Here is an 18,184-nt window from a genome sequence, read left to right as displayed (position 1 = left end):
TCTCAAGCTCTAGATCCTATAGAACAAGAAGCCCTTGAAATGTCTGACAAGGAATTTTGAGCAATAAATCTAAGGAAACTAAATGAGATACAAGAAAACTCACCTAGACAACATGATGAAATGAGGAAAAGTATACAGGACCTGAAAGAAGAAATGTACAAGGAAATCAATGCCCTGAAAAAGAATGTAGCAGAGTTTGCCAAGCTGAAGAATTCATTCAATGAAATAAAAAACACAACACAGGGCTGAACCCATGGCACACTCGGGAGAGTGTGGCGCTGGGAGTGCAGCAGTGCTCCCGCCGTGGGTTCGGATCCTATATAGGGATGACCGGTGCACTCACAGCGCTCACTGGCTGAGCGCGGTGCGGCCGGTCTCCAAAAGGACAAAAAAAACAAAAAACAAAAAACACAACACAGAGTTTAACCATCAGGCCAGCAGAAGCAGAAGAGAGAACTTCTGACCTTGAAGATGGGCTGTTTGAAATAACACAGGCAAACAAAACAAAAAAAGAATTGAAAACATTGTACATGTTTGTTGGCATAATTTAGAAAATACAGAAAGACAGAGAAGAAAATAACAATTACTGAAGAATTGGAGAAAATCTAAGAGAGATATCAGACAACCTTAAGCACTCAAATATCTGAGTCATGGGTATTCCAGAAGGGGAGGAAAAAGGAGATTGCATTGAAAACACATTTAACAAAATAGTGGCAGAACACTTCCCAGGTATAGGAAAAGACGCAGATCTTCAGATTCAGGAAGCTCAAAGATCGCCAACTGTATTCAACCCAAAATGGTCTTCTCCAAGACATGTTATAGTCAAATTGGCAAAACTCAAAGACGAAGAGAGAATCTTAAAAGCTGCAAGAGAGAAGCATCAAATCACCTAAAAGGGAGCCCCAATCAGACTAACATCAGACTTTTCATCACAAACTCTAAAAGCCAGAAAGGAATGTGATGATATATTCAAAATACTAAAAGACAGACATTGCCAGCCAAGAATACCCTACCCCGCAAGGCTATCCTTCTGAAATGAAGGGCAAATAGTATGTTTCTCAGACAAACAAAAACTGCGGGAGTTCAATACCACATGACCACCCTTACGAGAAATTCTCAAGGGTGTACTGGGTTTGATACCTGAAAAATAACTACCATTGCCATAAAAACTCAAGAAAAATCAAAACCCACTAGTAAAACAAAAATGACAACAATGAAGAGAAAAAAAAAAAAGTTTATCTACAACCCAAGGAACCAACAAATACAGAAGACAAACAGTAAATCAGAAAGAAAGGAACAAAAGACACTTCAGACTTCCAAACAAAAACCAATAAAATGCTAGGAGTAAATCAAAACTTTTCCATAACAACTCTTAATGTAAAAGGATTAAATTATCCAATGAAAAGACATAGAATGGCTGACTGGATTAAAAAGGAGGACCCAACACTATGTTGCCTTCAAGAGACCCACCTCACCTATAAAGACTCACACAGACTAAGAGTGAAAGGATGGAAAAAGTTTTACCATGCAAACAGAAATGAAAAACGAGCTGGGGTAGCTATTCTTTATATCTGATATAATAGACTTTGAACTAAAAACCATAAAAAGAGATAATGAAGGACACTATATAATAATAAAAGGATTCATCCATCAAGAAGACATAACAATTATAAATATATACGCACCCAATGTCAGAGCACCCAGATTTATATAGCAAATTCTATTAAACCTAAAACAAACTCTATTAGACCTAAAGCAGGAAATAGACACTAATACCATAATAGCAGGGGACCTGAACACCCCACTATCAATATTGGACAGATCATCTAGGCAAAGAATCAGCAGAGAAACACAAGATCTAAACAACACTCTAGACCAATTGCACTTGGCAGATATTTACAGAACAGATATTTACAGAACATTCCATCCAACAGCTTCAGAATATTTAGTCTTCTCATCAGCACATGGATCATTCTCCAGGAGAAATCACATGTTAGGTCACAAATCAAGTCTCAACAAATTCAAAAAAATTGGAATTATCCCATTTATTTTTTCAAACCACAATGGATTAAAATTAGAAATCAATAACAAACGAGATTCTGGAAACTATACAAACACATGGAAATTAAACAGCATTCTGCTTAATGACATATAGGTCCAAGAAGAAATCAAGCAGGAAATAAAAAAATTTACTGAAACTAATGAAAACAATGATACATCATACCAAAACCTGTGGGATACTGCAAAAGCAGTACTAAGGGGGAAATTTATTGCATTAAATGCTCACCTCAAAAGAATGGAAAGATGGCAAGTGAACAACCTAATACTTCATCTTAAAGAACTAGAAAAACAAGAACAATCCAAACCCAAAGTTAGCAGACAGAAAGAAATCATTAAGATCAGAGCATAACTTAATGAAATTATGACAAAGGCACCAAGCCTATAAACTGGGGAAGAGACTACCTCTTCAGCGAATGATGCTGACATAACTGGATATCCATATGCAGGAGAATGAAACTAGACCCATACCTCTCACTATATACTTAAATCAACTCAAAACGGATTAAAGAATTACATATACATCCTGAAACAATAAAACTTCTTAAAGAAAACATAGGAGAAACACTTCAGGAAGTAGGACTGGGAACAAACTTCATTAATATGACCCCCAAAGCATGGCCAACCAAAGGAAAAATAAATAAATGGGATTATATCAAACTAAAAAGCTTCTGCACAGCAAAAGAAACAATTAACAGAGTTAAAAGACAACCAACAGAGTGGGACAAAATATTTGCAAAATATACACCTGACAAAGGATTGATATCCAGAACATACAAGGAACTGAAACAACTTTACAACAAAAAAACAAGTAACCCAATTTAAAAAAGGGTAAAAGAGCTAAATAGTCATTTCTCAAAGGAAGATATATGAATGGCCAACAGACATATGAAAAAATGCTCAACATCACTCAGTATTCGGGAAATGCAAATCAAAACCACACTGAGATACCATTTCACCCCAGTTTGGATGGCTAATATCCAAAAGACTGTGAATGATAAATGTTGGCGAGGTTGTGGAGAAAAAGGAACTCTCATATATTGTTGGTGGGACTGCAAAATGGTGCAGCCTCTATGGAAAATGGTACGGCGGTTCCTCATTCCTCAAACAATTGCAGATAGATCTACCATATTACCCAGCTGTCCCGCTGCTGGGAATATACCCAGAGGAATGGAAATCATCAAGTTGAAGCTATACCTGTTCCACAATGTTCACTGCAGCACTCTTTACAATAGCTAAGAGTTGGAACCAGCCCAAATGTCCATCATTGGATGAGTGGATACGGAAAATGTGGTATACCTACACATGAAATACTACTCTGCTATAAAAAAAAGAATGAAATTCTGCCATTTGCAACAACATGGATGGACCTAGAGAGAATTATTTAAGTGAAACAAGTTAGGCACGGAAAGAGAAATATCACATGTTCTCACTTATTTGTGGGAGCTAAAAATAAATAAATAAACACACAAATAAAGTTGGGGGGGGAGGGAAGAAGACACAACAATTACAATTCCTTGAAGTTGATACTACAAATGAACAGATAGGAAGTTGTTGGGAGGGAGTGCAGAGAGGGAGAAAGGAGGGAGTTTCCGGTAATGGGCCACAATAATCAACCACATTGTATTTTGACAAAATAAAATAAAATTAAAAGAAAAAAAAAGTGGAAAGCAAGATGAAACAAATGAGCCTAAATGTGTCTCAAGTTGGTAGCTTAACCATATGAGAGATGTTATTTTAGGTGACATTAAAAAGGCAGTAATTTCGGGGCCGGCCCGGTGGCGCACTGCTACAATGCGCCGCTTGGGAAGCGTGGTGGCGCTCCCGCTGAGGGTTCGGATCCCACATACAGACTGGTTCCCGCTCACTGGCTGAGCGAGGTGTGGGAGCAACACCGAAGGTTGCGGTCCCGTTGCCGGTCCCGGTCCGGTATGGGTGTGACACTGAGGGTTGCGATCCGTTGCCGGACACGAAAAAAGACAAAAAAAAAAGGAAAAAAAAAAAGGCAGTAATTTGATTATACATCCCTCATGTGTTATATCCTATTAGACTTCAAGAGGTCTTCAGTTTTTCTCTACTCTATGGTTAGTAAAAATATTGGTAATATTACTTTGAAACTCTTTGTCTCTCTCAATCCCAAAGAAGTCAGAAAAGAGGGACACAGGAATAAAGAACAGATGGAACAAATATAAAACAAAAGGCATGATGATGAATTTGAACCAAACCATATCAATAATAACACTAAAAATAAATGGTCTAAGTATTCCAATTAAAAGATAGAGATTGCCAAATTGGACAAAAATACAAGACCCAACTATATGCTACCTACAGGGAATGCACTTGAAATATTAAAACACAAAATAAAAGTAAAAGGATAAAAAAGTAAAACTTTAAAAGTAAAAGGATAAAAAAGATATACCATGCTAACACTAATGAAAAGAAAGCTGGAGTGGCTACATTAAATACCAGTCAAAGTAGATATTCAGAGCAAAAAATTTTACCAGGGATAAAGAAGACCATTTCTTGATGATGAAGGGGTCAATTGACCATTAGGACATAAAATCTAAAACATTTATGTACTTAATAATAGAGCTTCAAAATACACAAAGCAGAGACTGATAGAAACTATAAGGAGAAAGAGAAAATCCAACAAATAGACAGAAAATCAGTAGAAGTACAGAAAATTTAAACAACACTATCAGCCTACCTGTCAAAGCTGACATTCATAGAACATTCCATCCAACAACAGAATACAATCTTTTCAAGTGCACATGGAACATTTACTAAGATGCACCAAATTCTGGGTCATAAAAAAAGTCTTGAGATCTCCCTTACTCTTCATTTTTGGTCCTATTTGCTAAGAAGATCTATTGAAAAGGTCATAATACTGCAGTTCATAAGAAAGGAACACAAGTAAGTAATTGAGAAAATGCCTCCTCTTGAAATGGATGTAGCTCTGGAAATACAAGATATAGAAAGGTTTAGGAATCATATAACAAGGGAATTTAACAAACTATCCACAGTGTTACAGAAGGGATGGGCAGAGAGCTTGAAACATATCATGGAGTTGAGAGAGTTAATAGAAGATCCAAGCTGGATTGTCCACAAAATCAAATTACTGAAGTAAATGCAAAACAAGAAAAAGTCTCACAGAATGCAGAGAAAAAGGGAAAAGAAATCAAGATAAGAAAAGAGGAGAAAAAGGGAGTCCTAGAAGGCCGATCCAGGAGATACAATCTATGCATGATAGGAATACCTAAAACAGAGGACTGAGCAAATAGAGCTGACACAGTAATTAAGGAGCTAATTGAAGAAAATTTTCCAAAGTTGAACACACTAGATCTACAAATGGAAAAAGTGCACAGTGTACCTTTAAAATTCAACAAAAAGAAAGCAACACCTAGATATATTCTGGTGTTGACATTTTTAAATTTCAAGGATAAAGAAAAAATTCTACAAGTTTCCAGACAGAGAACGCAAGTTACGTATAAAGGGGCAAAACTCAGGCTGTCCTCAGATTTTTCTCTTGTAACTCTAAATGCCAGAAGACAATGAAACAATATCTACAGAGTTTTAAGGGAAAATAATTTTGAGCCAAGAATTATACCCTGCCAAGTTATCATTTCTGTACAAGGGCAACTGGAAGACATTCTCAAACGTGCAGAGGTTAAGAGAGTATGTAAACCAAGAACCTTCCCTGAAAAGTTTGCTGAATGATTTACTGCAACAAGGAGAACATGAACTGAAGTAACTCAAGAGTAGGGAGGCAACTGTATGAAAGAATTAATGTTGTTTTTCAGTTAGCCTGGAATTGCAAACTTGCCATGAGAGACAAATTATCCAGATTCCAGGAAACCAAAGAAGAGATCAATAAAACTATACTTTCCACCCTGAAGCTCATCAAAATCCAGCATGACCCTAAGATAACATTAAGAATGGGAACAGAAACCAGATGGAGCCTTGGTGAGACCTTGCATCTGGCTCCTTGCTCAGAGCCCTCATAGCTCACATCCCCCTCCCTCCTTTTCACTTCCCACATTCCATTCCCTCAACCCCTTCTTTAAAAACTGTCAGTAGTACGGGCGCGACACTGAGGGTTGCGATCTGTTGCCGATCACGAAAAAAGACAAAAAAAAGGAAAAAAAAAAAAAAAAACTGTCAGTAAATCTGAGTTTCTGAGATGTTTTAGTCTGGCCATTCCTTTTTAGGTTTACTGGAGAGATGGATTTGCCTCAGGTCACTGGTATTCCTGAGTAAAAGCTGACTTCCTATTCCACCAATAATTTGACTTTCAGGTTGTTTGTTTTTTGTTTGGGGCAGGCAACTGGAGTTGGGTTTGGTAGCAGATTTTGGTGAGCCTAAACCAAGAGCTGAATGTCCTTGGGTAACAGATTTTGGCAAGCCAAGCCAAACCAGGGCTTTTGTTTGGGGCAGGCAGCCAGACTTAGGTTCAGTAACAATGTAAGTAAACTTGATATTGAGATAAGTGTTGCAGACAAAAATAAAACATACACATTCCAATATTTTGGATTGGAAAGGAAGCAGTAAAAATCCAAGATTATACAGCAAAAGAAAATCAGCCTTATAATACCAAGGTCCTGGGTTCAGATCCCCATACTGGCCAGCCACCAGCGGAAAAAAAAAAAAAAAGGAAAAACAGCAAGGAAACATTAAAATTAGCATAAAATAAATTGACAGAGGTACAGATGAATTATCATACCCATAAACTGGCTAAGTATTCTCACTACAAAGATTCATATTGGGTCAAAAATCAGTTTCTACCTTGTAATTCATTTGCGTAAAACAAAGAAAAGGGCTTAAGCATACTAGGGTACTTCAAAAAGTTAATGGAAAAACAGAATTGAAAGATAATATGAATCTAATGGAAATTAAGTCAGAAGTAGAACAACATTTTTATTAGACAGAATCCAAGAATATCAAGATAGTTTATATTTACAAAACATACAATGATAGGATGTAACATTTAAGAGACGTGATAAATAACATGGCATTCATAAGTAAAATAAATGTTTTATGTTGGTGTGGTGGTAGTTTTATTGATGTTAAATCAATATACACATACTTTGAGAACATTGTACATTTAAAATTAGTGTGTTTTATGTACTTAAAATTCATTAAGAAATCCATCAATTAAAGAAAATACATATAGCAACAACAACAACAACAAAAGTCTTAATAAACTTAAGAGAATTCTGGCCAGTGAGTTCAGTCGGTTAGAGCACAGTGCTGATAACGCCAAGGTCCAAGGTTTGATCTCTGTGCTGGCCAGCCAACAAATCAAACACACGAAAATTTTTTACAGGATTCAAGTCATATAAAGTGTATTGTCTGAACACAATAGGACAAAATTAGAAATCAGTTGCAAAAGATCTTTGGCAAAACATTTGAAAACAAAATAACACATATCAAAATAACCCATGAGTCAAAGAAGAAATCAAAAGGCAAATTAGAAAGGATTTTGAACTGAAGGCAGAATAAGTAACACAAGATTAGCAAGTAATAACTTTTGAGCTGGGCATGTGATGTTTTATCTACTTTTGCGTATGTTTGAAAATTTCAAGAACGCTAAAACCAAACAAAAAAAGTTAAAAAGAAAAAAAAGAAAAAGAAAAAAAGCCCAGAATGCTGCTGTGCCAGAAATAACACAATAGAACTCTCCTTTTTTAAACCAAGAATCTCAAATCCATTCTTCCTAAATTTAACACTATAAGAAGCCTCAATCACAAGTAACTGCAGTTTCCTTGCTCCCAGTCTACTAAAAATTGTCTTGCCCTTCATCATTTGAGAAGGCCTTACATAGAAAATTTCAAAAAGAAAACAAAGATTCCTATGTCCTGAAAAAACAAAGTCATTTCAGGAAATAGAGGAAACATCTACTCACCTTGGACTTTGCTTTTGAATGTGCAACAGCCATTCTTCCCTCCTTGGGTCTCCACTCTCAGAAAAAAAAATTGAATGAGACGCTGGGCCTTTCTTGGAGTATATTCTAAATTAGAACATACCGTTCCTCTACCCTCATAATCTAGTCCTCATTTAAATAAAGGAAAGTCAGAAGGAGACTAGAACAGTCCTATACCTTCTGTATCAGAAGGAAGAGCGAAGGTCACTGCTATCTTGGACTAGAATTTATTTCTAGATTCAAAACTGTCTGCTGGACACTGAGCCCTACAGTAGCGTGCTACAGGTTCTGAAGTGTGTGGGGGGCTCCAATACTACTCCTTCTGGAATTATTCCCACTCCAGGAGCCCCAGTATATTTCAAGTGGCCTGTGTTGTATCTGCTGTAAGTCCTAAAATTCTCATCTCAAGACCAGGTTTATGGCTTGGAACTAAAACCTTAACTTCAACCAGGGGCTCAAATGTCTGACTTCTTTCTTGCCCCTTCTTTGCATCCAGTCACCTGAAGGCCATAGGTAACAGGGCACTAGAAAGCCACAGCAAACCTACAATTCCAAGGTGAACTGAGGATGAACAGAAATGAAGCAACACCGGCCAAGTGGGACGGGTAGCCACTGTGGTCAAAACAGAAAGAAGTCAAGTCCTTAAATTCTCAGAGGAGCACAAAGCCACAAGGGATTCATGATCCAAAGACTCCGCCCAAGAATGAACCCCAGAAATACCAAAATTAATTTTTAACTCCATACCCCACTAAACTCCCATAAGATCACACAGAATAAAATAAAAAATGATTTTACGAAGTGACACACAATCACATTTCACAATCACACAGCCAGAGGCACAATCACCAAGTTATGCTACACTGTTAGACCACCTAGTCTTAAACAAAATCCACTCATACACAGGCATACACACAACCACAACCAAACACCTGGCCAGGGACACATACAGCCGAAAACACCCTGTGATTCACAGCGGCACTTTCGCTCTTTTCACAGTCATGAAAACGGCACACACAATCCCACAGTCACACACATGGGACACACACAATTAAACAACCAAGTACCAGTCCACGGAAACACGCAGTCACAAACTCCATGCCACAGCAACACCGTCATACACCTGAAATTCACAGGCAAACCCCGGTCACACACGATATCAGGCACATACAAACTCTAATGTGTCACGAGCACATCCAAACACCGTGTCACGACAGCACTGTCGCACACTTCACAGTCACAAGCAAACCCCAGCTGTACACGCGGTACACACAAAACCACACTAACGTAAGCATATCACGAGTCAGGGAAGCACACGGTCAGCGTCACAAACTCACACTCACACAAACGTTCACACACAAAACCACAGTACGAACGCCCAGCCGTCCTTACAGTCACCAATACCAGGCTGGCTGTAGCAGGCACACAACCGCAGACGCCTCCGCACACGTAATTCCGGCGACGCTTTCCCGCACATTTCCGCCCTGACGCTCCAAACCACTTACTCAAAGAGTCGCAGTCCAGGGTCCAGGACCTGGCGCTCGCGTCCCAAGCCCGGTTTCGGGTTCGCCCGCCCGGCGGGTGCCGAGAAGCTCCCCACAGGAGCGGCCGTCCCCACGCGAGGCTCCCAAATCTCGCGAACGCCGGAAACAAGCCGCGCTCTTGACGCGGTGGCTCTGGGAAATGTAGTCCAGAGCCAAGAAGGCCGGGACTGGCGGGCCACGGCGCTAGGAGGCCGCTCCGCTCTTCCTCTGCGGGCTTCCCGGACCTGGCGGCTGGAACCGGCCTGTCCCAACCGCCGCGCCCAGAGATTCTGCGTGCGCCCGCGGGCGCCCAGTGCGCAGGCGTCGGGCGCTCAGGTTGGGCGTCGAGGCCTGGGAGCGCGAGCGCCGGGTCGCGTCTCACTGTGGGGGGTGGAGGGAATGGGGGGGACCCCCGCGGGGCAGGGGCGGGGAGGGAGCGGGAGCTGGGGCGGGGACTGCCGACACCAGGATTTGCACGGGACCCTTTGTGTGCCATGCCAGGCCCTGGGGTGAGTGTGTATGTGAGAGTGTGCGAGACAACGCGAGCTGCCGTGGAGCGGGCGTCTCCCAGTGGCCGGACGTCTGGCTGTAGTTGTGCCTGTGTGTGGTTCTTCGTGCTGTTGGTGGGTGTGAGGTGATTTGTACTCGAAGCTGTGTGGGATGGTCTGGTAGAGCCAGAGAACTGTGCTGTCGTGGTTTGCTTGTGAAAGGTCTGTGTACTTCTGGTTTTCTGGCCATAGTTGAGTAACTGATGATGATTCTTGTTATATAAATATGCTTCTCTTATGCTTGTATTTTAGAGTGTCTGTAGGACTTCGACTAGTAGACGAGCCCGTGTGCGATTGTGTGAGACAGTGAAAGAAACGATGGTCAAGTTATTTCTTCCCTGAAGACTAATTGGATGGTCTGGAAAAGGTAATCAATTTATCTGACGAGTAATTTAGACATGATTTTTCTGTTGGATTAATTATATGTTCTATGAGAAAAGACTGCAAAAACCAATATAGCTTCTTCTTTTTTTTAAAGAAAGGTCATTTCTAAACCAGTCCTAAGTGCATTTTCTTCTGTCACTGTAGCCCAGAAGTAGACATCTAATATTTTCTATTATTACATGCACATTACTGGGTAAGCTTGACGGGCTGTCGACTAATAAAATGATAAAATTATTTTATATATAAGAAGAGTGAATTTTAGCAGCGTCAAGCACTTGTCACCATTTTCTGATGAGAAATTCTTGGTTCATGGAGAGAAAAGAACTTAAGGCTATACAGTTTGTTGGTAAGATTGAACTTGTCTTCACTTACTTCAATTCATTGTGGCCGTTTTTGTTTGTTTAAAACAGTCACAAACTTGCGAACTTCCAGCACAGAGAAGATAGAATTGTAATTTCACTACTCCTTCAGAGGGAAGAAAATTTAATAAACCTTGCTCTGACTTTCAGGACCATATACCAAATGTATCATCTCTTCCCAGTAATGTGACTGGAGTAGCAAGCTTGGTGACTGAGACTGCTAAATGAATGAACCTGAGTGCACGATCAGGAATAGCTATATGAAATAGAGATAGTCAAGTGGCACTGACTTAGAGTGGGTGAAAGTGGGATCAAGAATTATGTCAGTTTGTAAGGGAGATTTACAATAAATTTATTTATTTATTTTTTTAGAGTGACTGACACATTTTGGTTTCAAATCGGACAACATGCATTGATGTCAAGCCACATCTGTGTGATTCTGGTTTATCTGTCTTGGCTTTTGAATAGTTATGATGAATGCTTGCAAGCAAAAGGAAGCAATTGTTTAAAAGTGAAGAACAGGAATTGTTAACCTGAGATGAATAGACTCCATGTGGAGGGGCTTCTTATCATATATTAAACTTGTGACATTTTGTGTTGACAAAATGTGATTTTTTTTAAGAGAAAGTATAGGCAGTTTATCAGATTCACAGAGAGATATTTTAACCCAAAAAGTTAAGATCACTGGAAATACGAACTGCAGAACTGAGGATTTGTTTTAGCATACCACGTGATAAAATTAATATAAAATAGTATGTATTCTGTAGAGGGATACACACCAAACTCCTGTCAATGGTAACCTTTAGGGCAAGAAGAGAGGACTTAGGGTAAGGAGGGTGTATTAGTCCGTTTCTGTTCCTTATACTGGAATACCTGAAACTGGGTAATTTATAAAGAAATAAAATTTATTTCTTACAGTTTTGGAGGCTGGCAAGCCCAAAGTCCAGGGAACACATCTGGTGAGAGCCTTTGTTTTGCTGATGACGCTCCACAGCAACCCCAGGTGTCAGATGGTGAGAATGGGCTGAGCAAGAGTGCTAATCTGCTCACTAGCTCTCCTTACGAANGGAGGGAATGGGGGGGACCCCCGCGGGGCAGGGGCGGGGAGGGAGCGGGAGCTGGGGCGGGGACTGCCGACACCAGGATTTGCACGGGACCCTTTGTGTGCCATGCCAGGCCCTGGGGTGAGTGTGTATGTGAGAGTGTGCGAGACAACGCGAGCTGCCGTGGAGCGGGCGTCTCCCAGTGGCCGGACGTCTGGCTGTAGTTGTGCCTGTGTGTGGTTCTTCGTGCTGTTGGTGGGTGTGAGGTGATTTGTACTCGAAGCTGTGTGGGATGGTCTGGTAGAGCCAGAGAACTGTGCTGTCGTGGTTTGCTTGTGAAAGGTCTGTGTACTTCTGGTTTTCTGGCCATAGTTGAGTAACTGATGATGATTCTTGTTATATAAATATGCTTCTCTTATGCTTGTATTTTAGAGTGTCTGTAGGACTTCGACTAGTAGACGAGCCCGTGTGCGATTGTGTGAGACAGTGAAAGAAACGATGGTCAAGTTATTTCTTCCCTGAAGACTAATTGGATGGTCTGGAAAAGGTAATCAATTTATCTGACGAGTAATTTAGACATGATTTTTCTGTTGGATTAATTATATGTTCTATGAGAAAAGACTGCAAAAATCAATTTAGCTTTATTTATTTATTTATTTATTTTTAAGAAAGGTCATTTCTAAACCAGTCCAGGGTAAATGTATTTTCTTCTGTCACAGTGTTATCGACAGGCCAGGCTCCGCTTGCCCTCTGACATTAAACAAATGACCTGAAGGTCCAAAAGTTGATGCAAGGATTGGAAGGTTTATTCAGATTACCGGTACTCAGCTAACCAAGCAAACAAACAAAGAGAAAAGAGGAGCAGTTGGGCCCAGTTTAGCCTAGTCCCAATCGGCAGGGCCAACCTGTTCCATTAACAGTAATTGATAAAAGCATTCTCCCCACTGTTTTCAGCATAAAGAAGAAAAGTATCAACTAGGTTTAAATCAGAAAAACAAAGCATAGCCAGGAGCCCTCCAGGGTGGATACAATCCAACCAAACAGCAGAAGAGGGCTCAGAAAAATCAGAGAAAGGTAAAGAGAATAAAGCATTGCCTTGTCAGAATTTAGGTCAGGGACTCCGGGAGAGATCTACCAACAGCAGAGACATGGGAGCAAAATAGTCCTAGTGGCCACTTGCTTCTTGCAGCTAGAGTCTTCTCTGGTGTCCAAAGTTTTCCAATTTTTGAGTGGTTAAATTAGGCTCTCAGATTCCAAAGTCATAGAAATGAACAATGTACCCAACAGTAAAGCAAGCAATGCTTTATTAAAAGAGGAGATAGACTTATGCATAAGGGGGGTAGCAACAGTAAAGCTAGCCCCCTGAGGGAAGCTGTTCAGGGTCTTTTATAGGGAAAGGAGTTAAGGGGTGGTAGGCCAGCACTGGAGGTGGTCCATTCTGTTCTTCCTGGTTGCATCATGGGCACATGCTCAGTAGGTCCAAAATGGCAGTGGTATTCATCATTGTCACCCCAGGAGGGTCATTGTAGCAGTCACTTTGATGCTCTGTGCACAGGTGGGAATTCCTAAAGGGGTCTTAAGACTAATCAGTAACTTTTTCAATTATGGTAAACAAGCCTTGGGGAGGGGTTTTGCAATATCTGTTTTCCTCTCTTACCTCAGTCTGTTTTGTCAGGGCAGCCCGTGGGGTAATCATTTGCCCTGAGGGGTCTCATGACTGAGGAGTGGAAAAGTAACAAAGTGTCCTCTGCAGGGAAAATGGAGTCAATGTGGTTCACAGGCCTAGCCTTACTGTGCTACAGAAGTAGACATCCATTAATTTCTATTATTACAGGGACATTACTGGGTAACGTTGAGAAGCTGTCTACTAATAAAATGATAAAATTATTTTATATATAAGAAGAGTGAATTTTAGCAGAGTACAGCATTAGTCAGATTTCTTGAATTCTAGGTCAAACACTTGGCCCCATTTTCTCATGAGAAAATATTGGTTCACGGAGAGAAAGGAACTTAAGGCTATAGAGTTTGTTGGTAAGATTGAACTGATCTTCACTTACTTCAGTTCATTGTGGCCATTTTTGTTTGTTTGTTTTAAATAATCACAAACTTGCGAACTTCCAGCACAGAGAAGATGGAATTGTAATTTCACTACTCCTTCAGAAGGAAAAAAATTTAATAAACCTTGCTCTGATTTTCAGGACCATATACCAAATGTTTGATCTCTTCCCAGTACTGTGACTGGAGTAGCAAGCTTGGTGACTGAGACTGTTAAGTGAATGAACCTGAGTGCACGATCAGGAACAGCTATATGAAATAGAGATAGTCAAGTGGCACTGACTTAGAGTGGGTGAAAGTGGATCAAGAATTATGTCAGAGTATGTAAGGGAGATGTAGATTTTTTTTTTTAGAAGTGACAAACACATTTTGTTTTCATTTTTTTAAAAATTTATTTTATTTATTGAATCAAAATCGATTATACATATTTTGGGGGTTGAACATTGAGATATGTTGATTAAATCAATATCACTAGCATATATATTGTTACAAATTGTAATTATTCTTTATGCTCCTTGTCCAATCTCTCCCCTTCCCCCATTCCCTCCTCCTCCCCCCTCTAATTGCCCTAGATTTCTTCTCTCCTTCTGAAAGAATAATGGTTACTCTGTTAATTTGTTGCCTAGATGATCTGTCCAATGCTGAGATGTGATCGGGTCCCCCAATATTATCGTAGAGCAGATGCTTCTTCTGTCACTCTGAAATGGGTTTTGTGGAAAGAGACATTCTCTTCTTTTCTTTGTTTCTGCTGGTGACTCTCCTGTGTCAATGCACTCCAGTGGTTGGCGGACCATCTGCATGGTGGTTGTGGCACCTAGCTGCTTTTGTGGCTGCCGTGGTCAGCAGCCATGGTTATTGTGGCTGTGGTGGGACAAACATGTGGAGGTGCTGTTTTTGGTATGCTCCTTGGCACTGGCGGTATGCCTGGTTGTGGGATGTGTTTGGTTCCTGTCTCCATGCCTCTGTTCCCTGGGCAGGTCCCAAGGTGCTGGCGCCATGTGCCTAGTTGTGGGAGAGGGGTCCAGTCCCCTTCTCCATGTCCCAGGTCCCTGGGCGGGCCCCAAGGTGCTGGTGCAGTGTCCCTGGTTGAGGGAGGGCAGTCTGGTCCCCTTCTCCAAGCCCCGGGTATCTGGGCAAGCCCCAAGGTGCTGGCGCCATGTGCCTGGTTGTGGGAAGAGGGTCCGGTCTCCTTCTCCAAGCCTCGGGTACCCAGGTGGGCCCCGAGGTGCTGGCATTTTGTGCCTGGTGTGGGAGAAGGGTCTAGTCCCTGAATCCATACCTCAGGTCACTGGGTGGGACCTGAGGCACTGGTGTGGTGTGCCTGGTTGTTGGAGAGAGGTCTGGTCCCCTTCTCCATGCCCTGGGTCCCTGGGTCCCTGGGTGGGCTCTGAGGCACTAGCTTGATGTGCCTGGTTATGGGAGAGAGGTCTGGTCCCCTTCTCCATGCCCTGGGTCCCTGGGTGGGTTCCGAGGTGCTGGCATGTTGTACCTGGTTGTGGGAGAGATGTCCAGTCCCCTTCTCCATGCCCTGGTTCCCTGCGTGGGCTCCGAGATGCTGGCATGTTGTGCCTGATTGTGGGAGGGTGGTTCGGTCCCCGACTTCATACCCCGGGTCCCTCGGTGGGCCACAAGGCGCTTGCTCAGTGTGCCTGGTTATGGGAGGGTGGTCTTGTCCCCTTCTCCATGCCCTGGGTCCCTGGGTGGGGCCCAAGGTGCTGGCGTGGTGTGCCTGGTTGTGGGATGTGGGAGAGAGGTCCGGTCCCCTTCTCCATGCCCTGGGTACCTGGGTGGGGCCCAAGGTGCTGGCGTGGTTTGCCTGGTTGTGGGAGAGAGGTCCATTCCCCTTCTCCAGACCTCGGGTCCCTCGGCAGGCCCCAAGGTACTGGTGTGGTGTGCCTGGTTGTGGGAGTGGGGTCCAGTCCCCTTCTGCATCCTCAGGTCCCTGGGCGGGCCCTGAAGCACTGGCATGGTGTGCCTGGTTGTGGGAGAGAGGACCATTCCCTTTCTCCTTGCCCCGGGTCCCTGGGTGGGCTCCAGGTTGCTGGCATGTTGTGCGGGGTTGTGGGAGAGAGTTCTGGTTCCCGACTCCATACCCTGGGTCCCTGGGTGGGCCCCAAGGTGCTGGCTCAGTGTGCATGTTGTGGGAGAGAGGTCTGGTCCCCTTCTCCATGCCCTGGGTCCCTGGGTGGGCCCCAAGGTGCTGGCGTGGTGTGCCTGGTTCTGGGAGAGAGGTCTGTTCCCCTTCTCCATGCCTCTTGTCCCTGGGCAGGCCCTGAAGCCCTGGCACGGTGTGCCTGGTTGTGGGAGAGAGGACCATTCCCCTTCTTGCCCCACCTCCCTGGGTGGGCTCTGAGGTGCTGGCATGTTGTGCCTGGTTGTGGGAGAGAGATCTGGTCCCCTTCTCCCTGCCTCGGGTCCCTGGGCAGGCCCCAAGGTGCTGGCACAGTGTGCCTGGTTGTGGGAGCAGGGTCCAGTCCCCTTCTCCATGCTTCAGGTCCCTAGGCTGGCCCTGAGGCACTGGTGCAGTTTGCTTGGAAGTGGGAGTGGGGTCCGGTCCCCAGATCCAAGCCTCCAAGTTCCCAGGCAGGCCCCGAGGTGCTGGTGGTATGCCTAGGCCGGAACTAATTTTTTGTCCTTTGCTTCTAACATGGGGGAACTTCCTGTGGGCACCAGTACTTGAGCTGTGTGGTTGTTTAAATTGCTGCTTTGCTGCTGTTTCCCTAGGGAAGGCTTTTTGTGCAGCTCAGGGTTTAATGGCTGATCTTACAGGTACTGCTGGCTCTCCAGAGACCCGGTGGATCTCTGTTCTGTAGAATCTCTGATCCGAGCCTGAGTTTTCATCAAACTGCACCCCATGCAATTTTGCATTCCTGACCAGTCTCCTCTGAGTGATCCAGTGCTGATTGGGGGGCAGATCAGCTGTTCTTGCTGTGTCCCAGTGTTCTTCTGGTGGGCCTGTCTCCCCCACTGCCCTTGCTCCTAACACTTCCCATGGGATCGGCCCTCTGCCGGTCCCTTGCAATGACTCACCAGCCTCTGAGCAGCTCCCTTTTTTCAGCTTTTCTAGCTCCTCCTATGTGGGTCCACATGAACCCTATTAGTGGTCTTGCTGTCCTGGGGGCCGCCAAGGCCCCCTTCTCTCCTGCCGCCTCCAAGTAACTCCATCTGAAGGGCACAGCTGCAGCTTCTGCCAGCTCCTGCTCCTTGTGCTCAGCAGCTCCAGCCTTAAAGCAGCCACGGCGTGAAATACTCAGAGCAGCTTTTTCTTTCTCTCATCGTACTTTCTCTTGCCTTCAAGAACTCTATAGGTCTCTCCTCCTCTTCCCCTGAGCTCCAGTTGCCCCAGCTTGGCTGATGTTACATTTTTATAGTTGTAAATTGGTTGATTTCTGGAAGAGAATGATGCTGTGGACCATCTATTCTGCCATCTTGATTTTGTGTCCCACATTTTGTTTTCAAATTGGACAACATGCATTGATGTCAAGCCACATCTGTGTGATTCTGGTTTATCTGTCTTGGCTTTTGAATAGTTATGACGAATGCTTGCAAGCAAAAGGAAGCAATTGTTTAAAAGTGAAGAACAGGAATTGTTAACCTGAGATGAATAGACTCCATGTGGAGGGGCTTCTTATCATATATTAAATTTGTGACATTTTGTGTGTTGACAAAATGTGATTTTTTTAAGAGAAAGTATAGGCAGTTTATCAGATTCACAGAGAGATACTTTAACCCAAAAAGTTAAGATCACTGGAAATACGAACTGCAGAACTGAGGATTTGTTTTAGCAGTGGGTGTCTTTGGCACCTCTATTGAAAGTTAAATGAACGTTATATTAGTTTACTCTTGCTAATATAACAAATTACTACAAACGTAGTGACTAAAATAACGCAAATTTATTATCTTACAGTTTTGTAGGTCAGAAGTCCAGTACAGGCATCACTAGAGGAAAACCAAAGTGTCTGCAGTGCTGCATTATTTTCTGGAGGCTCTAGGGAGAATCCATTTCCTGCTCATTTGGGTAATAAACAGAGTTCAGTTTTGTTCATCTGGAAGAGTGGAATCTCCATTTTTCTGCTGGCTATGAGGGCAATTCCCAATTTTAGAGGCTGCTGCATTCCTTGGTTCATGGCCCCCTTCCTCCATCTTTAAAGCCAGCAAGACAGTCAAGTCCTTCTCACAAAGCATCTGTCTGACTCAGCTCTGTAGAGGGATACACACCAAACTCCTGTCAATGGTAACCTTTAGGGCAAGAAGAGAGGACTTAGGGTAAGGAGGGTGTATTAGTCCGTTTCTGTTC

The 18,184-nt window shown here is 42.9% G+C and overlaps 1 protein-coding gene and 1 long non-coding RNA gene across 2 annotated transcripts in view; one reads left to right on the top strand and one right to left on the bottom strand.

The window, feature by feature from the left end:
- LOC103607373 (zinc finger protein 420-like) overlaps positions 1-9,131 on the bottom strand; it is a 37,416-nt gene extending 28,285 nt beyond the window's left edge. The window contains 1 exon segment of the mRNA XM_008591882.1: positions 7,961-9,131. Coding sequence (XP_008590104.1) covers positions 7,961-7,993 — 33 coding nt within the window. The 5' untranslated portion in view covers positions 7,994-9,131.
- A 2,767-nt stretch (positions 9,132-11,898) lies between these two features.
- On the top strand, positions 11,899-17,873 carry LOC103607371. The gene is made up of 3 exons (XR_551961.1): positions 11,899-11,973; positions 12,265-12,379; positions 17,795-17,873. It is a non-coding gene; the product is annotated as an uncharacterized LOC103607371 (long non-coding RNA).
- Positions 17,874-18,184: the final 311 nt, after the last annotated feature.

The sequence above is a fragment of the Galeopterus variegatus genome, unplaced genomic scaffold (genome assembly GCF_000696425.1).
Source record: "Galeopterus variegatus unplaced genomic scaffold, G_variegatus-3.0.2 Scaffold7368, whole genome shotgun sequence".
Lineage (NCBI taxonomy): Eukaryota > Metazoa > Chordata > Mammalia > Dermoptera > Cynocephalidae > Galeopterus > Galeopterus variegatus.
This window is presented reverse-complemented; position numbering and strand designations above follow the sequence as displayed.